This window comes from Sorex araneus, chromosome 3, assembly GCF_027595985.1.
Source record: "Sorex araneus isolate mSorAra2 chromosome 3, mSorAra2.pri, whole genome shotgun sequence".
Taxonomy (NCBI): domain Eukaryota; kingdom Metazoa; phylum Chordata; class Mammalia; order Eulipotyphla; family Soricidae; genus Sorex; species Sorex araneus.
This window is the reverse complement of record NC_073304.1, coordinates 6524720-6547432: the sequence shown is the minus strand read 5'-3', so window position 1 is coordinate 6547432 and position 22713 is coordinate 6524720. Positions and strand designations below refer to the sequence as shown.

The 22713-nt window shown below is 63.1% G+C and overlaps 1 protein-coding gene across 4 annotated transcripts in view; it reads right to left on the bottom strand.

Moving 5' to 3' along the window:
* Positions 1-22713, bottom strand: part of SYNE3 (spectrin repeat containing nuclear envelope family member 3) — a 71451-nt gene that overhangs the window by 18223 nt on the left and 30515 nt on the right. For 3 of the 4 annotated variants that reach the window (XM_055133376.1, XM_055133379.1, XM_055133377.1), the window contains 8 exons: positions 14616-14771; positions 13892-14064; positions 12715-13024; positions 5453-5614; positions 4359-4736; positions 3767-3909; positions 2517-2691; positions 982-1164 (listed from right to left, as the gene is read on the bottom strand). In XM_055133376.1, the coding sequence (XP_054989351.1) occupies positions 982-1164; positions 2517-2691; positions 3767-3909; positions 4359-4736; positions 5453-5614; positions 12715-13024; positions 13892-14064; positions 14616-14759 (1668 nt within the window). In that variant the 5' untranslated portion in view covers positions 14760-14771. The remainder of the gene's footprint in view (positions 1-981; positions 1165-2516; positions 2692-3766; positions 3910-4358; positions 4737-5452; positions 5615-12714; positions 13025-13891; positions 14065-14615; positions 14772-22713) is intronic. The other variant, XM_055133378.1, reaches the window with a different exon arrangement.

The window sequence follows — 22713 nt, the reverse complement described above, 5'->3', positions numbered from 1 at the left end:
ACCCTCTGCCCTGCAGCCCTTCAGTGAGCTCCAGGCCTTGGAGACTCAGATTCGATGCGCTCCCAGGTAGGATACGCCCACAGCAAACCCCCGGCCTCGTGACAGCCCCAAAGATGAGAGCTCCCATCTAGGAGAGCAGCTAGAAAGTACACGGGAGTCCCACCCAGTCTGCAGATGTCAGGGGTGCTGGCAGGTCCCCACAGTGCTGAGGCAGGGAGCTGAAATTGGGATGCAGGACCCAGCCTCGCCAGGAGGGGGCACAGCTGAGACAAAGAGTGCAGGTCAGATCTGCTAGGAGGGGACACAGCGGAGCCAGGGAGTGCAGGGCCCAGTCTGACCAGGAGGGAGCACAGCTGAGCCAGGGAGTGCAGGACCCACTCTCACCAGGAGGGGGCACAGCTGAATCAGGCACACAGAATCCAACTTTGCCAGGAGGGGGCACAGCTGAGTCAGGCATGTAGGACCCAGCCTTGCTGGGAGAGGGCACAGCTGAAGCAGAATGCAGGGCCCAGCCTCTCCAGGAGGGGGCGCAGCTGAGGCAGGAATACAGGGCCCAGTATCACCAGGAGGGGCTTCAGCTGAGGCAGGTATGCAGGGCCCAGCACCACCAGGAGGGGGCGCAGCTGAGGCAGGAATGCAGGGCCCAGCCTCTCTAGCAGGGGTGCAGCTGAGGCAGGAATGCTGGGCCCAGCATCACCAGGAGGGGGCGCAGCTGAGGCAGGAATGCAGGGTTCAGTATCGCCAGGAGGGGGCGCAGCTGAGGCAGCAGGCAGGGCCCAACCTCTCCAGGAGGGGCCACAGCTGAGGCAGGAATGCAGGGCTCAGTATCGCCAGGAGGGGGCGCAGCTGAGGCAGGAATGCAGGGCCCAGCATCACCAGGAGGGGGCGCAGCTGAGGCAGGAATGCAGGGCTCAGTATCGCCAGGAGGGGGCGCAGCTGAGGCAGCAGGCAGGGCCAGTGCCCTGGGCGGGCGCCCCTCACCTGCAGTTTACTCTTCCTCTGCAGGAGGCTGTTGTGCAGCAGGTCCCGGTCCCGCATGGAGCAGGTCACGAGCTCCAGCAGGAATCTGGCTCGCTCCGGGCCAAACACGCTGTCCAGCAGCTCAGCCTGCAGTGGCAGCATCAGCAGCCGCTCCTTCAAGTGGCAGCTCTCGGCCAGGCTGGCCTGTGGGTGACAAGGCGTCCTGAGCCCCTGGCCAGCAGGTCCGGGCGCTCGGTGCCGTGTCTGGGGCGCAGTAAGGGGCAAAGGCCGCCGGGTTCCGCGCCCACCGGCACTCCCCGCCGAGCCCGGAAGTTTCAGCAGGGTCCTCTTGTCTCCATGCCCTCTGCCACCCACCCTGGCCCACCTCTGCCTCGCCCACTGCGCTCAAAGACACTGACCAGTGGCCGCCGCCTAGCACTGACCTTCTGCATCGCAGTGGACCCCAACAGATGGGTCTGATCCCCCACTCCAGGGTCCCCAATGACCACCATCAGCGGCACTAACTCCCTCCACCCAGGGGGTTTGGGGACCCTGGGGGGGGGGTAAAGGTCTCTGAGAGCACAACCAGGGGGCATTTGTAAGGTTCCTCGGAGGAGGGGCCGTGTGCAGAGGCGCACCAGGCCCAGAGGGGACCCGGTGGGATCATGTGTGCAGCGGTGTGCAGCCCAGCGCCAGCTCCTCCAGGAAGCCGGTCCTGACTCCACTCCCCGCCCACGCCAAAGCGCCGGCCAGCCTCAGCTGTGCGGGGCCGCGGGGCCTGTCGATGGCCGGCTCTGGCCTTCCTTCCCTGGACCCGGAGAAGGGCCCGTGCACTCAGCAACGCCCGGAGCCTGGCTCCCCTGCCCGGCCTGCGGCTGAGAGATCTGGGCGCCGTGCAGTCGCCTTCTCTGCTTAGGGCCTCTTTGCACCTCTGCAAAATGGGGCGTGCGGGGGACGGCGAGGATTCTGCACGGCGGGCACGGCTGAGCAGAAGTTATGGTGCAAACCGTCGGAACAGGGCTGCTCAGTGGTTTGTGCCCCGTAGAAAGCGGTGGCTAGAACAGGGGCCTCCGATCAAGCGAGCCTAGCGTGCTTAGCCAGTGATTGGCTGAGGGCGGTCATGTGACCGGACCTGCCCAATGGAGGGGCAGCAGCCTGGCAGCAGGTTTCCGTGCAAAGACATTTGCCTCGCTGCTGGGCATGGCGGGCGGGGAGGGCCCCTGGCCCCGCGCAGGTGCGTCCTGCAAGAGATGCTGCTTGCCGGGGGGCCGAGGCGTGCGTGCAGCGGGGCAGTGGCGGGGTGGCAGGGCTCAGAGTGGACGCGGCCGGCTGTGGATGACAGCGCTGTACCGCTCGGGAAGGACCGAATCAGAGCCCCCAAGTTTTCTGTTAATTCTGTTGCTTGTCACGTGCCATCTGTTGGGGGGTGATGGCCCGAGGCTGGGCAGCACTGCCCCTGCTGCCAAAGCCAGGGCAGGGAGGCAGTGCCCGTTCCTGGGGTGCCACCAGCCACCGAGACCTACAGCTGTAGCGGGAACGGCAGGCGGCCAGGTTACCTCGATCTGGGGCAGGAAGGTGTGGATGGAGGCCTGGTCGGGCAGGCTGGCCGTGATGTCCAGGAGCTTCTGGGCCAGGTCCTTCCACGGCTGCAGACCGTCCAGGTGCCGCTGGAAACGCTCCCACAGGCCGCAGGCCGCGATATTCCGCAGCTGCGTGCCTTCCCGCTTCAGTCTGGAAGCACCAGGGAGAGGGGGGTCAGGGGCGGGGGTGCGGGGGCTAGAGGGCGGGGCGAAGGCTCTGCAGAGAGCCCAGGTGGCTGGAGGTCTCCCCTCCCTCCCAAGCAGCGGGGTGCATCCTGCAGTTGAAAGTGCACAGTGGAGGGAGCAACCATAATAAAACGGGGATGGCGTTTGCTTTGCACCCCGCCAAACTCTGGCATCCCATAGGGTCCCCTGAGCACTGCCAGGAGTAATTCCTGAGTGCACAGCCAGGAGTAAGCCCTGCGCACCACCAGGTGGGGTCCCAAAGCCAAAATAATGATGATAAGGTAATAATAAAAGCACGCAGCTGGTAAGGAGGGCACACAGCCTGGCTTCACGACCTCGAGGCTCCCCGAGCACTTGGGGAGTACCCAGGCTGGTTCAGTCCGCCCCACACCCCCAGACCTAGAGGAAAGGGACCACACCCCTTCTCCAGTGAGACCCTCGTGCCAGGGCAAGTGGTTTCTACATGGAAGCTTCCAGCACCTGGTCCCAGAGGGAGACAAACTGACTGGGTCCCACCGTCCCACTGTCAGCCCACCCCAGCCCTGCAGCTCTGCACCCCTGCGCCCCTTGACGACACAGCGGCTGAGTAGGGGTGGGGGAGGAGGACTCCATAAGGGTAGGCCCCAGGTTCGTCTGTCCCCTGCATGAGACACTTGGGTCCCTGAAGTGCCGGGTCGCTTGGAATTGCTGCGTCTCGGGAGCTGCTCCCAGACCTGCCCCCGGCTCAGGACCACGTGGGGGGTCGAGACTCAGTGGCCCGAGGCCCAGGCTGGGGGACAGGCGTGGACAGGAAATGGAATCTCTCCCTCCCCCTTCGGGCCCCTCCCTGGCCGGGACCGAAAGGAGACTTGGTAAAAATAGCGCGGAGGAAGTGAAGGCCACGCCACTTCCTGGGCACCTGCTACACCGTGGACAGGGCAAGTCCCCGGCCGGGGAGTCCCTGGCCCCGCCGGTGTTGGCGAGGGGCAGTACTGTACCAGAGACAGCAGCCCCCCACGCTGGAGACCAGGGGCGGGGGCTTGGCGTGTCCATCCATGTACCTCTCGAACTCCTGGACAACAGTCACCACCGCTTTGGAGAGCGACTCTGGGTCCAGGCCGTGGGGCAGGCTGGCCAGCTCCTTCAGCTGGACCTGCAGCTGCTGCACCCGGGGCTCCTCGGCGGCCAGCGCCGCCCGCAAGGTCTGCAACACACAGGGCAGGGCTCTGTGCACGGGGGGAGCGTGGCGACCAGGGCCAGCAACTGCCCCTCCGCCTGGAGCTCGGACTTCACAACTCCCACCTGTCCGCGACTGGGAGACTGAGATTCCCCACCAGGAGAGCCTGAGGGCGGGGCCTAAATCGGTGGGCGGGGTCTAAATGGGGAAAGGGGGCTAAGACGGGTGAGAGCTAAGCCAGAGGGCGGGGCCTAACACAGAGGGCGGGGCCTAAGCAGAGGGAGGGGCCTAAATCAGAGGACGGGCCTAAACTGGGGCGGGCCTAGCTCAGAGGTGGTGAGTGGGCGGAGCCTAAACAGGGCGGGGCCTAGACGGGGCGGGGCTTAAGCCCTGCATGACCTACCCACCAGGGAGCTGCAAGCGGCGATGTCCAAGGCACGCACAGTGCTCGTGACAAGGTGGGCCCAGCTCCTTACCGAGAAGTGTCTCCAGCGGGCCACCAGCTCGTCCTCGGAGCAGGCCTCAGTGTCGGGCTCTGTGGTCCCGCCGTCCGTGGCCTCGCGCTGCAGGCCCTTCTCGGCCAGCCTCTGCAGGACCTCACTGAACTCGGCCAGCTCGGCGTCCAGCCGCCGCGCCTGCCGCTCCCAGGCTTCCTCCGACTCCAGCACGGCCCGCAGCCGGCCCTGCTCCTCCTCCGAGAGGAGAAGCAGCTTCTCCAGAAGCTTCCGCATCCTCTCCAGCTCTTCAGTGATCTTCTGGGCGCCCAGGGGGGAGGTGTTCCGGATGACCCCCGCAGCCTGCTCCTCCAGCCTGCTCAGAGACTCCTCGCCACTGGGGAAGCCCTTGGCGATGTCCTGTGGGGCGGCGGAAGGAAGCGGATGAACCCCGGGGAAACAGCACACTGAAGAGGGGGTCTGCTTCCCAGCCTGCACTGTGCTGTACGACGCCCACCTGCGACCACAGGACACTGGCCCCTGCCCAGTCTGTTCTGTGTGAGTGGCACCTGCTGGGAGGGCCTGTGCTCTCCATCAGGCCACAGCCCGGGCCCCCTCGCAGGTCCCTCCTGGGCAGCAAAAGCCAAGGACCAGCCGCTGCCGCCCGCGAGTCTCTGGCCAGCCTCAGCGGCTCTGCACAGAGCTGTCACTGGCAATGTGCCACGAAGCAGCGAACAGCCACCGTTAATGGGTCAGGGTCGCACAAGGAGTCAGGGAGGTCACAGTGCCTTCCCCCTGTGGGCCGGGTGCCACCTCCGGTCACCACAGCCAGCGTCTGGGGCCACTTTGTGCCGAGCCGTGGGGTGTCCTGTGCTCTGGAGAATTAGCAGTGAGTGTCCCTGACCCCACCCTCTGACAGCACCCCCCCACACCCACAGCTGCTCCACTGCAGACCCGCTGGTCTGGACCCTGCAGCTTCAGCTGCCCAGCTGCCCACTGATGCCCGGAGGGCAGCCGGCCCGCCACCACTGGACTCCAAGCCCCCACTCTGCGGGCCCTGCCCATCCTGTGCCCCCACAGCATCTTAGGAGAGGACCAGGGGCGCGCCCCACCCGGCAGAGACCCAGCGGGGCTACCTGCAGTGCCAGGAGGCGGTCCTTGGTGGTCAGCTTGGAGTCGGGCCCCAGGTAGCTGCTCGCCTTGTCCACCGAGGCCTTCAGCCACTGCTGGAACTCTTCCACCCCGGCCTGGAAGCGCGCGTGCTCCTGGGCTATCCGCTGCAGCACCTCCACCCTGTCCTGGGGGGCGACAGCACCAGCCGTGAGGGCCCAGCCGGGCTGCCGCCGGCCCTGGTGACCTGTCCATGTGCATGTGGCCATTTCTGTGCGCACGTTTTGCCTGCTTGTGTGTGCACAGGTGTGCATGCTTCCGCACAGGGGTGTTTGTGCACACATCCATGCCTGTGCACACACACGTGTTTGTGTACATGTCTGTGTACAGTTGTGTGTTTAGGTCTGTGTGTGTTCTGTGAATGAAGTGTGTGCATCTGTGTGTGGGGGCTGTAACCCGCCCTGATCTCTTACTACAGTAACGCAAGAGGGAGGAGCCCTGAAGCCCTCAGCAGCCACAACACTGTGCTTAAACCCTCCCCCAGGCGCTGCCACTAGCGTTCCTAGCCCTATGTGCTTCCCTGGCCACCCACCAGGTGGCGCCCGTCAGACCCAGTTTGACCAGCGCGGGAAGCTGCTGGCTCCGGGCGGCAAAGCCACTGGCCCAACAAACATCACCGGGAGAGGCAAGCACGGGGCTGTCCCCGGGGCGAGGCAGCTGGCGCAGCACCAGTGTCCTGTGACCAGTGACACTCAGCGCCTGCAGAACGGGGCGGCGATGCCGCAGTCGCCCCTGGTTTCCCACGATGCACTGCGGCTCTAAGCACAGGCCCGGCCAGTGCCCCAGGGTGGGATTAGCGTCTCTGGCAGGAGACCCACCCTCGCCCAAACACACCCATCACAGTGTTCCTCCAGAGCTTCCCCTGCGCCCAGGCTGGGGGGCGAGGACAGCCCTCCCCCAGCCCCTTCCTCCCCCATCTGTCTGGGGTGGGTGACTGGAATGAATCAGCCGCCAGCGCCCCATCAGCACCCGGCCACTAGGAGGCACGGAGGCACCAAGCCCAAGCCAGGGCGAGCCCATGTTTACTGCCGCTGCCCTAGGGGGCTCTGTCCCACCCACAGAGTCGGGAGCGGGTGCCCCTTAGAAGCTCTCATGGAACTGTCACTCCCTGGGTCACCAAGAGGACCCGCCAGCCAAGGCTGAGGGGTTTCCTCTCCTCGGAGGGCAAAGGGGGACAGGGCCGGGGGGTCCCCGTGCCTGGGGCGTGAGGGGCAGCACTGCGCGTCATCTTTGCGATCGCAAACCCTTTCTGCAGAGCGTGCCGTGTGCCTGGTGTCGGCAGCCCCGCCCCTTACGTGCCCTTTGCACGGGCATCCCAGGCAAGCAAGTCAAGACTTGGGCGTCCGCCTCTCAGACATGAAACTGAAACGTGGGCTCTGGGAGTTGAATTTTAAATGGCACCAAATTGCCCGCTGCTGCTTCTCCTCCCCATCGTTAAAAAATGTCAGAAATGTAAAAGAAGACCCTGGAGTCCTCAGCTCCTGCAAAGGCTCCAGGGGGCCGCAGCTGGCCCAGCGCCTGGGCGGGGCCCGGAGGACAAACCCCAGCCAGGCGGCTGGTTCTCGAACAGTCATGCAGGCGGGACCTGCCTGTCCCACTCCAGAGACAGGGACAGGTGGAGAAAAATGAACCCACTGGGCTAACACATGCCACCACCGATAGACAGGCGGGGGTCCTGGGGCCGGCAGACCTCCCCCCACACGTGTCAGGAGGGACCTGCAGAGCTCAAGCCTGACTGGCACTACAGTGACCCGCGGGGGACTCGAGCTCCGCAGTGATGTCATGCACACGTGCGTGCACGCACACGTGTGTGCATAAGTGCACACATGCGTACCACCCACCAGGATGATACCTCGAGGGCCCCATCTGAGGCCATACGGGCGTCCAGGAGGGCTGGCCCAGAATGCGGAGGCTGGCCGGAGGCCGCCCGCCCTGCCCTCCCGCACTGGCAGGGCTGTCGGAATCCTCCTCCGCGCCCTGGGACACGCACTTTCACCCTTTCGCAACGGGCCTGGAGGCGCCCTGAGCAGGGCGGGGCACGGGCAGGCGGGATTCCAAAGCATGGACGCGTCTGTGGATTTGAGGCAGAGGGAACACACAGGCAGGCCTCCTGGGCCCTTGGGAGCCCGTGTCCAGTGTCCCCGACTGGGCCTGCACTAGCTCCTGCTGTCCGCGTCTCCCCGCACGGGGCCTTCCCCGCTCCACGGTCCTGCGGGGTCCACGCAGGCGGTGAAACGCGGGGTCTGCTGGGCACAGGGACAGCAGCGGGCTCTGACAGGAGTGCCAAGGGGTTCCCACGCTCCAGGGCCCGGGCTGAGGCCCCTCCTGGGGTGTCAGGTGACAGGAGGGTGGGGCCCCGGGGGATTAGCGGTGGGAGGAAGAGTCTCCAGGCTGCCAGCAGGCCCTGCCCAGCCCATCACCAAGCGCCAGGGAGCAGGTGGCCACGGGTCAGCCAAGAAGAGGCCTCCCAGGAGCCCACTAATCGGCACCCACATCTCAGCCCTGAGCCCCCCTTCCCGTGCGAGACACAGAGCCCTGTGGTCAGGCCACCCAGCTGCTTTGCTCTGGGGACCCGAGCCGACCCAGATGATCTGGGGATGGACCTGGCCTGGGGGGGGGATCTGAGCTGTTGGCGTGGGGTGTTGGGGGGGCCGGGGGGAGGCATGTGCCTGGGCCACTCCCGGCCACCTGGCTCACACCCAGCCTGCTGGTGCAGCGCTCAGGGGACACTGGGGCCAGTCAGCAATGCTTGGGGGTCACCAGGGACACAAGTCGTGATGTTGGGGGGTGCCCAGGCCTATGCCCAGGGCTGCTCTGGGGGCCACTGAGTGCGGTGGGGGGGACGAGTCTGAGTCAGGACATGCAGGGCGTCTGCCCTCACCCCTGGGCATTTGCCTCTCCCCAGCCCTGGGGGAGAGACAGAGACAGAGAGAGACAGAGAGACAGAAAAAGACAGAGACAGAGAGACAGAAAGAGGCAAAGAGATAGAGAGACAGGGACAGAGACAGAGACAGAGAGAAACAGAGAGACAGAGAGAGACCTAAAAATGGTCCCAGAGCCATGCCAGAATATTGGGGGCTGAAGCGAGAGCACAGCGGGGAAGGCATTTGCCTTGCATACAGTCGACCCGGGTTCAATTCCCAGCATCCCATATGGTTCCCAACCACCGCCAGGAGTAATTCCTGAGTGCAGAGCCAGGAGTGACCCCTGAGCATCACCAGGTGTGACGCAAAAAGGCAAAAAAAAAAAAAAAAGAGCATTGAGAGGATAAACCAGGACAGAGCTATGAGAGTCTGGGAAAGACGGCCCAGGCATGAGGAAACAGCCGAGGGCGATGAGAATCCCCAGGCCATCAGCCCCCAGATGCCCCGCCCGAGCGCACACACGGTCCCAGTGTCCACTCCTTAGAGTACTGACCCTCCTTGCAAACTCCAGGACCCAGGGGACTCCCAGCTCCAGCCTCAGCCCAAGGAGCCCCAGGGCCTTTCCCTCGGCAGCTGCTCAGGTGCCCACTGAGGGCGCCCTGGAAGAAGTGGAGGGAAGGAGCAGGGATGGCAGCGGCTGCCCGCTTGGGGTGACTTCCGGCATTGGGGGGTGGCGACAGCTGCAAAGAGGCAGAAGCTTCCAACAGCCACCCCCACCCAGAGGAACCAAGATCTACCATCAGCACCGGGAGGTCAAAGAGCAGTGAAGTGCCACATTCCGGCACGGCAGGACCAGCGCCGAGCTCCGCTGGGGGGCTCGGGGTAGGACCCCTGACTCTGGAGCCGAGAGCCAGCACTGACAGACAGCCAGACGGCAGAGACCCACGCCAGGAGCCAGCACAGCTGCTGCGAAGGATAGCACCCCACACACAGACACACGTGTACAGAAACAGACATCACACACTCAGACACACACCCCACACACAGACACACCTCCACACACACACACGCATGCAGAGATACAGCCACACACAACACATGTCATACACTCAGACACACACACCACACACAGACACACCTCCACACACACACACACACACACATAGCCACACACAACACATGTCATACACTCAGACACACTGCCCACAGACACACCTCCACACACACATACAGAGACACAGCCACACACAGCACATATACACTCAGTCACACACACACCCCACACACCTCCACACACACACACACAGACACAGCTGCACACAACACGTCATACACTCAGACACAACGCCCACAGACACACCTCCACACACACATACAGAGACACAGCCAAACACAGCACATATACACTCAGTCACACACACACCCCACATACCTCCACACACCTCCACACACACACAGACACAGCCACACACAACACATGTCATACACTCAGACACGCCGCCCACAGACACACCTCCATACACACACATACAGAGACTGCACATATACAGTCTCTGTATACACATATACAGTCTCATATACACCACACACAGCACATATACACTCAGTCATACACACACACACACCTCCACACACACATACAGAGACACAGCCACACAAAACACATATCATACACTCAGACACACATACACCCCACACAGACACACCTCCATACACACACACACACACATATACAGAGACACAGCCCCACACAGCATATTATCTTACACTCAGACACATACCCCACATCCCACACGCAGACTCAGACACTCACGTACAGACCCACCAACACACATAGACACATACCATTCACACAGAGACATTCAGGTACAAAAGATACACACAGAAACTCACAAAGACACACACCCCAGACCCACAGAAATGAAGGAGGAAACCTCAGTTTCACCTCGGCAGCGGCTGACCCCATCCTGCGTTTTAAACATTCCTGCATTCCTGCACTCCTGCATTCCTGGGCTCTTTCTGAGACTGGGGAACTTTGCAATTTCCCGAGACCATAAAATTCTACCCCAGACTTTGGGCTCATAGGAGATTAAGAGGTAACTCTGGGCAGATGGTGAAAAATAAAACCTAAGCCATTTTAAATAGATGGTCCCCACCCGCCTGAGTGGGAATGAAAGATGTTAATCTCACCTTAGCAACACGGCAGAGTCTCCTGCCCCCGCGCCTGGCTGTCTTCACCCGGGCCCCTCGGAGGGGGGCGGGTTGAGTCTCCCTCCCCTCCCCAGGCAGAGCCATGGCAGCCGAAGACCTCCGGAACACAGCCACAGCCATGCCCAAGACCGCTCTCCACACGCTCGGACGCGCCTCACCCATGAAGGAACCAGCAGAGGAACCAGGTAGAACCAGCAGAGGAACCAGGTATGCGGGACCCGTGGCTGAGATCTCATCAACGGCCAAGACCCAGAGACTATTAAACCAAGCTCCCGGAAGAGAGAGATGCAGAATCTCCTGCCCCCAAGCCAGGTTATCTTCACCAGGGCCCCTTGGAGCGGGGCGTGTTGAATCTCTCTTCCCGCCCCAAACAGAGCCCCAGCAGCCAAAAACCTCCGGAGCCCCGCCACAGCCATGCTCAAGGCCACTCTCCACACGCTCGGACGAGCCTCACCCATGAAGGACTGTCAGACAAACCCAGGTATGCAGGATCTGTGGCTGAGATCTCCAAGCCTGCTCGGATCGGGACCGGGCCTCCTCCACCCAGATCTCCCATTTTCCAATAGCTTGGCAGCCACACCCACAAACTGCCCCGGCGCCATGTAATCTCATCAACAGCCAAGATCCAGAGACTATGAAACAAAGCTCCTGGAAGAGAGCAATGCAGAATCTCGCACGGCAGAGCCTGGCAAGCTACCCGTGGTGTATTCAATATGCCAAAAACAGTAACAATAATGGGCTTATTCCCCTGGCCCTGAACATGACAGGGACAAGTGGAGACATTACTGGTGCCCACTGGAGCAAATCAGTGATATAGTGATACCTTAGCAACACAAATGGGCCATAAATTAAGAAGCCATCTCTGGGAAACTAGGGGAATCTGCTGATACTTTGTATTTAATAAGTAACAAAACGACCCAGTTTTTCTATAAACCCCCACAAAACCAGCCATACTTAGTTCTTGTCTTGCTGGGGAGTTTCTTTTCTACTCTTCAATAAACTTGTCTATTTTACCACTCTGACTCTGAGTCTCCTTACTACTCAATATTGTCATTCATGTTTGATTTGGTTTGGGTTTTGGGCCACACCCGGCGATGCTCAGGGGTTACTCCTGGCTCTGCACTCAGGAATTACTCCTGATAGTGCTCAGGGGGCCATATGGGATGCCGGGGATCGAACCCAGATTGGCCGCAGGCAAGGCAAGCGCCCTCCCCGCTGTAATAGCTCTCCGGCCCCATTTGATATTTTCATTCTTGAAAATACTGAAGAACCAGGGAGCCGTGGGTGTACACAGAGACCCACCATCGCGCTCCTGGGGCAGAAACACAGACGTATGCCACACACAGACAGACGCTCGGACACCAGACATACGGGGGTCTGCAGAGAACTGGGTAAGGGGAGCTCACAGCCCGACCTCATAGTCCACACCCCCCCAAAAAAATGGTCCACATTTGGCACTCAACAGACAACAACGAGAGACTCCAGGACATCAGCTATTCAAACAGTCAGATGGAGACGGTGCCACCGAGAGTCGGTGTAACCTGCATCTGAAAGGGATGCGGACCGGAAGGGAGCAGGCAGATGAAGAGTGAAGGCGGCAGGCAGAAAGAGCCAGACCGAATTTTAAAAAGAACTGAATGTCGCAACACAGGGGACTGTGTACGAGTCAACGTGAAAGCAAGCTAAGGGCGTGGGGACAGAGGATGGGTGGACAGAGGGGAGGGGAAGGGCCAGGCAGAGGCGAGGGGACAGAAAGGCCAAAGCAGAAGACTCGAAGGGAAGGTTAGGAGGCAGATGGATGGAAACTTCTAGACCCGGCCGGTGGTGAGCACTCACGGGCTGGGGGCCATGCGTACTAAGCACCGAGCAACTCTGGGCGTGGGAGTGCTTGTTGCGGGTGGGGGTAGGTGGAGGTGCCGGGCAGACAGAGACTTGGTTGGGGGGGGTTAAGTATCTGGGGTGCCGGAGAGTGGGCGGGGGCGGGGAGGGGGTGAGGGCTGGGGAAGGGTGAGCAGAGCCGGGCGGGGGCCTGGGGTGAGTGGAGGTCTGGTGGAGGCAGGAGACAGAGGCTGGCGGCCCGCGGGAGGGCAGCGGCGGGAGGGTCAGGGGCCGCGGGCGTGGACAGCGGTGGCGGCGGGCGGGCGGAGGCTCACCTGGGCCTTGGCCTTGATGGCGTCGTACTGCGCCTGGATCTGCTTCTGCGCGCTCTCGTCCACGCTGGGGTCCTCGACCCTGTGGAACAGGGCGGCCGCCTCGTCCAGCAGCCGCCCCAGGAGCGGGGCCTGCTGGCGCACGTGGTCCCGCAGCACCAGCGCGTGCTCCAGCTGCCACTGCTTCTCGCGCAGGCCCAGCTGCAGCTCGGCGGGGGGCGCCAGCAGCACCTCCGTCTTCTGGAACCAGCCGTCGAACTCGTCCCGCGCCAGCAGGTACTCGCGCCAGTGCAGCCACACCCACTCCAGGCGGCTGCGGACGGGCGCGGCGTGAGGGCCCGAGTCCTGCCACGCCAGCCCCACACCCACCCGAGAACCACCAGCCCGCCCCGCGCTGCCCCCCCCGCCCCCCGGGGTGCTCGGCGCCCTGACTTCCAGCCCCACTGGCCCCCCACCCCTGACGCTCGCTGCGTGGCACCCGTCATCTGGGCGCCTCATCCAAGGACGACACAGTTCCGGGTGGGGGTGGGGGCGCAGGGAACTGCAGCGCCTGAACCCAGGGTTCCCCCCACCCCTTGCAGGCAGGCTGGGCACGGGATCACGAGGATACGCACCCAGGCCACAGCGGGGACTGCAGACGGGACACAGGGGTGCCCGACACCCACCGAGAGACAGCCTCAGTTTCCCCGTGTGTCCAGCCCGTATCAAGCCGCTTGGTTTGGGGTTGCAAAAGGCGGGCGGCCCTGAGCAGAGCCCCCACCCCCACCCCCACCCCTGGGCCCACGCAGCGCCCCTGCTGCACAAAGGTGCGGGGTTGGCTGCAGCCCTGCGGGACTGTGGCACACGCAGCACCATCTTGCACATCCCTGACATCCTCCCACCAACCTTCAAGGGAGCACTGACGAGACCTATTGTCTAGAGGAGCAGCCGGAGGCTCAGAGAGGTCAAGTACCTTCCCTGGGGCCACACAGCAGGGAAGCCATAGAGGAAGAGGCAGCCGCAGGAGTGTAGACAGAGGGTCTGGCCACACATGCCAGTGAGGACACCGGCCTGTCCACTCCAGGGCAGCTCCGTTCTCCTACCCAAGGAGCCCAGGGGTGGGGGGGCCGCCCCGCCAGGAATTGTGGGTAAGCCCCGGGGCGCAGGGTCTGACGGCAGCAGGGAGAGGCAGGGCTGGTACCTGTGGCAGTGCGTCATGTAGGTGGCCGTCTCCTCCCACTCGTCCTTGATGGCCCTCATCTGGCCCAGGACCTCGGGCTTCTTGGACTCGGGGCATTCGGCCAGGAGCCCCTCGGCCACCTGCAGCACCTGCTCCACCCTCATGTCCCCCTCCGGCTCCAGCTGGCAGATTTGCTGTCGGGACACAAAGGCCGGAGCCCGGGCATGAGGGGCCCACCAGGCAGGGCCGGACAGTGCGGGGTCTGCAGAGGGGCGCGGCCCTGCCCCCTCGTCCCGGGAGCTGCAACAGGAGCAGCCAGGGCGGGGGAGGGGGGGGATGGAGGTGAGCACCGGCTCTGGGGGGGCCTGTCTGGCCCTGAGGCTCCTCCCACCCCCCACGGCCCCACGCGGCCCCTCGCTGGCTGCATGAGCTCAGACCAGTTTCCCGAACTCTTCGGGCTCCGTGTTCAGGCCTGGGAAATGGGGGTGTTGGCGGCTGCAGCTTCCTGGGGCTCCCCCAGAGTGAGGGGACCATGCGCAGACGCTGCGCCTCGCAGGGCTACGATGGGGAGCAGCCCCCAGCGAGTCCCCCCAGTGGTCCTGGCTCCTTGGTGCAGGACCCCGACACCGGCCGGCCTGGGGGCATCGGGCGCCTTCGCTGGCGCGGCCCTGGTGGCGGGGGATGGCGGCAGCGGCGGGGGGCCATCCCTGGGGGGTCTCGGGCACCCAGAGCCTGCCCGGCCTACCTCGGTCTCCCGCAGCCTGGCCTCCAGCGCCGCGAGGGGCCCGCGCGTGTCGTCGCTGAGCCGCAGCCGCTCCTGCACGCCCTCCATCCAGGCCCGGGCGTCCGCCAGGCTTCTCTCGAAGCTGGCCTGCAGCTGCCCCGTCATGGCACCTGCGGGCTGGGCACAGGAGCCCGTGAGAAGGGGGAGCAGCCAGGGGACAGGCACGACCCAGGGGGAGCTGAGACCCGGGGAAGCCGCGACCCAGGGACAGCTGTGACCCAGGGGACAGTCATGACCCAGGGGTCAGCCGTGACCTAGGGTACATGGAGACCCAGGGGACAGCAAGACCCAGGGGACAGCCGTGACCAGGGGACAGTTATGACCCAGGGGACATGGAGACCCAGGGGACAGCCGTGACCCAGGGGACAGTTATGACCCAGGGGACAGCTGTGACCCAAGGGACAGTTATGACCTAAGGGACAGCTGTGACCTAGGGGGCACGGAGACCCAGGGGACAGCCGTGACCTAAGGGACAGCCATGACCCAGGGGACGTCGTGGCCCAGGGGACGGCTGTGACCTAGGGGACACTGAGACCCAGGGGACAGCCATGACCCAGAGGACGTCGTGGCCCAGGGGACGGCTGTCAGCAGTGCCTGTCCCCACTAGCACAGCAGTCGGGGCACTGGGGCTCGCCTGGCGGGATGGAGCAGGGGAGAGAAGAGCGGGTCTGGCCCGTCCTGCAGGAGCTGGCCCTGCCAGGGGACACTGGTGGCCGGGTGCAGGGCAAGTCGGCCATCCCATAGCTCACAGCACCTCCAGACAAGGCTCCTTCTGAGACTGCCGTGCTGCAGAGGGGCTCTGGCCTGGACGGCACCTGAGCGGGCTCCAAGCATGGGCTGAGTGGACAGCGCCCCGACGCTCCCCCGAGACCACCTCCCAGCTTGGGGGTTCTGGCGCTGCTTTCTCACCCACCAGACCCTCAGCAGTCACTGGGCCCTCCCGGCTCCCCCACTGGGCCCCCAGCCCCCATGGCCCCCTGGCAGCCGCTGGCCGCTGACCGGCTTAGCCCTCGGGTGGGTGTGCCCAGCCCTGGGCCGCTCGGTGGCATCCAGCCGCGGGCAGGTGCCCAGGACGCCAAAGCCCTTCACACAACCCACGGCTGCACTGCCGTCCTGCCACAAGCACAAAGCCACAGGGTCCCTCTGGCACGGCCCAGAACCTCCCCAGACTGCCCACTTGTGGCTGCACGCAGGGCCTGCGTCCGGCATAGCCGTGACCCCCCGCAGGCACGGCCAAGGCCGCCCACGTGGCTCAGGTGACACAGAAGTGGAAGGCACCATGGTGGAGAGGGTAGGTCTCTGACTACCCACACCTGCCGGGCATCTGCTCAGCTCCGGTTCACCCCAGCACCACATATGCCCCCCCCCCCGCCCGAGCACCGATAGGCGGGATCCTGAGCACAGAGCCAGGAGTAAGCCCTGAACACTGCTGGGTGTGACTCAAAGGGAAGCGAACGAAACAAAAAACCGGAAACAACCAAAGTCTGATAAGGGGGGGGATTCCTTCAGCGGTGTGTGGCCTGCTCGGGGGCCGGTGATGATGGAGAGGACAGTGACGCAGGAAAACGTGCAGGGCCTGAACCCCAGCGCTGAGGCTGCATTTGTCCTTACCCTTAGGGTGATGCTGAGGGGTGGGGGGAGATTCAAGCCACGCCCATGCCTGTCCCTGAAGCAACCCCGCCCCGGAGGGCCCTGGTCTCGGCCCTCCTCTCTCTGGCCATGGTCCTAGAGAGGCCCCTTCCAGACCCTTGCGGTGTGGGGCTGTGGGAGCCCTTGTTCTCCCGGTAATTGCTTTGTGCATCCAGTAGTTTATTTTGTGCTTCACTCGTGTTTGACACCCAGGACACCCAGGGGTGCTTCTCCAGGCTCAGGGCTCCTCTCCTGCAGGGGCAGGTGGCAGGTGGGGGACTGAGGGTCAAGCCTGGGCCCTCCGCTTGCAACAGCCCATGTTTGATCTCCTGCAGGAAGGCACAGGCCGCCCTCAGGCCCCGCGGGAAGCCCAAGAGGGTCAGAAGAACCCAGAAGGTCATCAGGCACCAGCCCGACCCCTCCGTCAAGGTGAATCGAACTGGTGGAAGCCCAGAGGCATGGACAGCTGTCTGCGCTGACACTCAGGGCCAGATCTTGATGCCCACATGGGTTCTGGGAGTGCAAAGAAAGCAGCCCACACTGCCCAGTGGCTTCCAGAAGTTTCCGGTCTACAAGGTCAAGGACCTCGGCATGCTGCTGACGTGCCACAGATCTCACTGGGCTGAGAGTGCCCCAGCGGCTCCTCGGAGCATCACGAAGTGAGTGTGGAAAGAGCAGCCCAGCTGGCCACCCGTGTCACAGTGAGAAAGCGACAGACAAGCTCGTTCTATTGTGTCAGTAAGACTGTGCGCGCACATGCACACACAAACACATAAGCATGCACGCACACACACACAAGCACGCAAGCACACACACACACACAAGCACGCAGGCACACTCATGTGCGCGCGTACACACACACATAAATGCGTGCACGCACATGCACATACACACGCATGCGCACACACACACTTGCGCACACATACATACAAGCACACACACACACACACACACACACACACACACATAAACGCGCTTGTGCCGTAGCCTGCTGAGCTTTGTTCCCCAAGCCTGTTTGTTCGGTTTCAGAGTAGTGATTGCGGGGCGGGAGCCCTCGTACAGCAGGCAGGGCACTTGCCTCACACGGGGCAAACCCAAGTTCAACCTCCCGCACCCCCCCCCCAGGGTCCCTGGAGCCTGCCCGGAGGGAACCCTGAGTGCCGAGTCAGCAGTAAGCCCTGAGCACTGCCGCGAGTGCCCCCCCAAAACAACAACAACAACAACATAAAAATATGAACGAAGTGGTGATTGCGGGTCTGATCTCAGGCACTGTAGGTGCCGGGAGCACTGCCAGGAGTCCCCCCCAAGTGCCAAGGCGGGAGTCGCCCCTGAGCACGGCCAGGTGTGTCCCCGGCAGAAACACGGTACAATCGGCCTGTTGCTGCACACTGGCTGGCCTCCTGCCGAGCCGCCTGGGAATCTGCTCGCTCTTGCCAGGCCTGCAGTGGGCAGGCTCTGCCCCCAGACACGCATGCGGAGAGGGGGGTCACGGGCGCTGCCCCAGAGGGCCCCCCAGTTCCCAGCCTGGCCTCCCCACGTGTTGTTTTTCTGGCAGGGCTATTCTGATGTTTTTCTAACAACTTAATATGTTCCCGCAGCCACTCCCCGCCTTTGAATGCTGCTTTTGAAGCTCCCACCAGAATGCGGCTTTAAATGGGCTCATTGTGGCTTTAATCTCTGCTCTGGTGTGGGGCTTGATTGCCTTCCAAGCACTCGGCTTTTATTTTTATAAATCGAGGAGTGGGAGGGACCGCACGGCTGGCTCCCAGGGTTTCAGATGGCCCCTGGGGGGGGGGTTCGGGAAGACCCTTGGGTCTCAGAGCCCCCCATCACCCCCTTCCCCAGCCTGAACTGCATCAGATCAAATACACACAAGGGGGCCAGCGGAACAGAGGGGACGGGTGTGGGCCCCAGCGCCCCGGCTCAGGGCTGGGCGAGCCTACGAAGACCTCGCGCCCCGGCCGCCGGCACGCTCTGCCCAGCTGGCAGCGCTGCCGTGCGACACGCACAGGAACCCTGCCCGGGTCACTGAGGCAGCCGTGGCAGGCACGTGGCCTGCGGGGGCTGGGGTGCATCTGGGTGGTCTCTGATCGGCAGCCCCTCCTCAGGACAAAGGCTTTCCATGCCGGGGACACAGGCGAGCGGCTCGGGCCCTGGCCTTGTGCACAGCCAACCCAGGTTCGATCCCCGGGACCCCGGATGGTTCCTGGGCACCTCCAGGAGGGATCCCTGAGCACAGAGGCGGGAGTCAGCCCTGAGCATAGTCAGACACGGCCCGTAAAACAAAACAGCCTCACAAAATAAACAAATCAAAGGAACAAGAAATGAAAGGCAGTTCGTGAGGAGAAACCAGCCATATGGAATTCACACTAGCTGAACTCTTTTTTTTTTTTTCTTATTTTTGGGTCACACCTGGCGATGCACAGGGGTTCCTCCTGGCTCTGCACTCAGGAATTACCCCTGGTAGTGCTCAGGGGACCATATGGGATGCTGGGAATAGAACCCGGGTCGGCCGCGTGCAAGGCAAACGCCCTCCCCACTGTGCTATTGCTCCAGCCCCTAGCTGAACTCTTGAGAAACCCGCACAGTGGCACACGCACTCCTTGGAGGGACACGGTGGAGTGCCAGAGAAACCACCTGAGAATGTCAGCTCAGACCCAGAGATGGGGGGCGAGCCGCAATGGAACTACCCACCCTCCACCCCCCAACCCCTGGGACCCCCGGCCCCTCTCAGACATCTCCTCCCAAGCCACAAAGAACAGACGGGTACAAGGAAAACTCCCGGACGCTGCTGGTTGGGGGTTTTATTTTGTGCAAAATTAAAGGCTGGTCAGAGAAAGGGGTCGATTCCGGCCGAGGTCATGGGTCACTACTGTCGCTAGGCTGTCCCCTGGGGGTCGGGGTCCTGCTCAGCTTTCTGGGAGCCAGTGGGAAGAAGCATCTGGGTCTTTCGTGCATCTGTTAAGGTCACACCCGGAGAAGCTCAGGCCTCAGGCCTGGCTCTGCACTCAGGAACCACTCCGGGGTACTGAGGGGCCATAGGTGAGCCCGGGGGTCGAACTCGCTTGGCTGCATGCGAGGCGACTGCCCTCCGCACTGTGCTGTGGCTCCGGCCCCAAGAGGCACCTGGAGGGCCACAGTGTAGACAAGTTGGAGGTCACAAGGCAAACTGCTGCGTCATCCACAGAGGGGCCTGGTGGGTGGACGCGCTCGGCAGCTAGGGGGGAGGATGCTCAGTGGCCGGGTGGGGGATGGGGTGTGGGGGGCCCATTCCCTGACAGAAAGAAGCTGGTTCCCCAGAAACTCAGGGGGGTTCCTGCCTTTTCAGCCGCCTGCAGCCCGCGCTTTGTGTGAGGTGGCAGCCAGACAATGGTCCAGGTCCCGGCGCTGCCGACGGCCGATTCTGTGAGCAACGCCAGGAGCGGCCCCAAGCAGCACCGGGCATGTCCCCCCTCCCCCCCTTACAACCTGGACCTTTGTTACCCATTTCAAAGTCCATGGCTGCAGCCGTGTCCTCAAAGGGGCCCCGTGTCCAGCCTCCTTCTTCCCATACGTGGCGGCCACAGGGCCCTGCCGACGTCGGGTTCCTGAAGCAGGACCCTGAACGAAGAACCCAGAACGGGGCGGGGGCACGACCCCCGACCCCGCCGGGCCTGCTTTGGGCGCTGCAGGCCACACCCACGCTGTGCTGAATAATCCTTGGTCTTCCCACCCCCTCGGGACATGGTCTTAGCTCTCTAGATGTGCCCGTGTCACTTGAGGCTGGTTTGGCCCGTGGACTGGGCCCGCTGACCGCCGTCCACTGTCCAGATAGCGGGAGGCTACGAGCAGCCGCTGCAGGGAAGCACCAAGCAGCGGGCGATGCCTGTGACTCACGGGTCGCCCTGGACCTTGGTGGTGGCCTCAGCCTCACAGCTTGCCGGCTGTGTGACGTCCAGCCAGGACCTTAGCCTCTCTGACTCAGTCTCCCCTGGAAGATGGACTGCCCCGTCATTCAAGCCGCCATAACAAAACGACAGCAGGTTTCTCCATCCCGCACTGTGGCTGCCGAGTCTGAGATGGCGGGGGGCGGGGGAGACAGTGTGATGGGGGTGGGGGTCACAGAATTCTCCCTGTGCCCTTAGCAGGCAGGAGGGCAGGAGGGTCCCTGGAGCGAGAGCTCACTAGTCCCGCCCCTGGGCTGTCCCCATTGGCCTGCCCGGTCACACTGAGGGTCTGAATTGGGGGTCCCCAGAGAGTCAAAGCGTGAGCGCAACACCTAGACTCCAGTGCCAAACACCCACCTTGGAAGCAGTTCCTTTCAGTACCCGCCACCAGGGTTTGGGTGGGGGGGTCCTTCCCTAGCCCCCGTGCCCTGTCGCACCCTCCCGAGGATTAGACTGGGGGACAGTGCCTATCGGGGCTCCATGTCCAGGGAGGGGCGCACGGGGGCCACAGGGCCACACAGCAGGGGCTGGTCTCCTGGCTGGGGGCGGGAGTGGGGCCAGAGGCCTGCATGCCTAAGGCACATGGGGGCAGGAGGAAGAAGAGAAGCTCAGGAAGGGGGGGCAGGAATGGAAGCTGGGGTGCCACGGGGAGGGCAGGGGTCAGATCTAAGTCACGGGAGGCCAGGAAGCCCCTGAGAGCTCAGGGGGTGGGTTACGGTGTGGGGGTGCCGGGTAGACACCCTGTGTGGACAGGTGGGCAGCAGAGTGCAGCGGGCGGCTCCTGGGGCCCAGGGGACAGGCAGGACAGGAAGGTGGCACACGCGTCTTCGGCAAATCTACTTCCCTTCCTCATGGGCCCAATGGGCACGACCGGCAAAAGGGAAACGACACATCTCCAAATATTTGTGCCCCCACTCAAACAAGCATCGAGGGCTGAGAGATAGGACGGCAGGGAGAGCGCTTGCCTGGTCAAACAGTCAACCTGGGTTCAATCCCCGGTACCCCGCCTGCTCCCCCAAGCCCCACCAGGAGTGGTCCCGCAGCATGGAGCAGGAGTAGGCCCTGAGCACTGCCAAGTGGGGCCCCAAAACAAAACAGGAGAAAGAAAGAAAGAAAGAAAGAAAGAAAGAAAGAAAGAAAGAAAGAAAGAAAGAAAGAAAGAAAGAAAGAAAGAAAGAAAGAAAGAAAGAAAGAAAGAAAAGAAAGAGAGAGAAAGAGAAAGAGAGAGAAAGAGAAAGAGAGAAAGAAAGGGCCCAGGATGACAGTGCAGGGGGCAGGCACTTGTCCCGCATGCGACTGACCTGGGTTCTATCCCAGGTTCCCCACATGGTGCCGGGGCCCTGTCAGGAGTGGTTCCTGAGTGCAGAGCCGGGAGTCTGCCCTGAGCACTTCCGGGTGTGGCCCATAAAACAAAAAGGAAAGAAAAGGGAAAAAACCTTTTTTTTCAATCAGCTGTTCTCATATCTAGGCCCCTTCTTGGGAAATAGTCCTGGGGTGTGGCTGGGACCTGGGGCTCCCGGTGTCCCAGCTGTCCGGGAGGAAGGTGGCAGCACAGCGTGGCCGGGAGATGGAGGGAAACGGCCCGGGCTGACGGCAAAGGGCGGCGGCAGGAAGCCACAGGCTCGTTCTCCATGAGGCCCAACCCGGGTGGGGGGGAGGGGGCAGACCAGGAGCTGCCTGGAGATGGGCCGAGGGGTGACACAGGAGTGGGCGGACCCTGTCACTGACTTATAAAGCACACGTCGCCCCCAAGTCCACGGGCTAAGCCACTACTTTCCCAGGACCGCGCCATGAGAGGGTGAGTCTAGAGAAGCTTCTGGAACCTGCATCCCCGCCCTGAACAGCAGAAGGGAAGACGCTGGGTAGCATCCCTGCACGCGCGCCAGGGAAGAGAAGCAGGGACCGGCTCACAGCCCAGGCACGCCTCCAGCCTCACCAGCACCCTAAAACTGAGAAACGGAGGGTCGCGGGGGGACCGTGAAGTGACTCAGCGCGGAGTCTCGAGAGAGACTTTGAGTTTGATCCCAGCACCACAAAAAGTAAAAGTAAGAGCAAACACTAAAAGGGAACTGCCCGCTGAGTCCAGAGTCTGGCCTTGGACACCGAGTGCTCCCTGGCCTGCACCCCAATATACCTCCCTCCCCCCCTCAGGGCTGCCGGCCTGGAAGGGGAGCCCGGGGCTGGCCCCGTGTGGTGCCGGCCACGAGCCTCTGAGTCCTGGGCCTCCCTCAGGTAGCTGGACAGATGACAGTCTGCCGGGCAGCCTGGGCCTTGCCCCCCCCCCCAGCCCAGGGACTCCTAAAGCCCTCCCCGGGCGCCCCCACTGACCCCCGCCCACGCTGCACGCTCCCTCGCTCTTACTGCTGCACGGACTGCAGGACTGGGCAGCAGCTGGTTTTAATTCCCGCGTTTACTGCAGTGGGTTCTGGGCGGGCCCTTGAGTCACACCCAGCCCACAGGAGGGGCAGTCCCCGCTGGCTCCTGGGCGGAGACGCTGAGAGGGT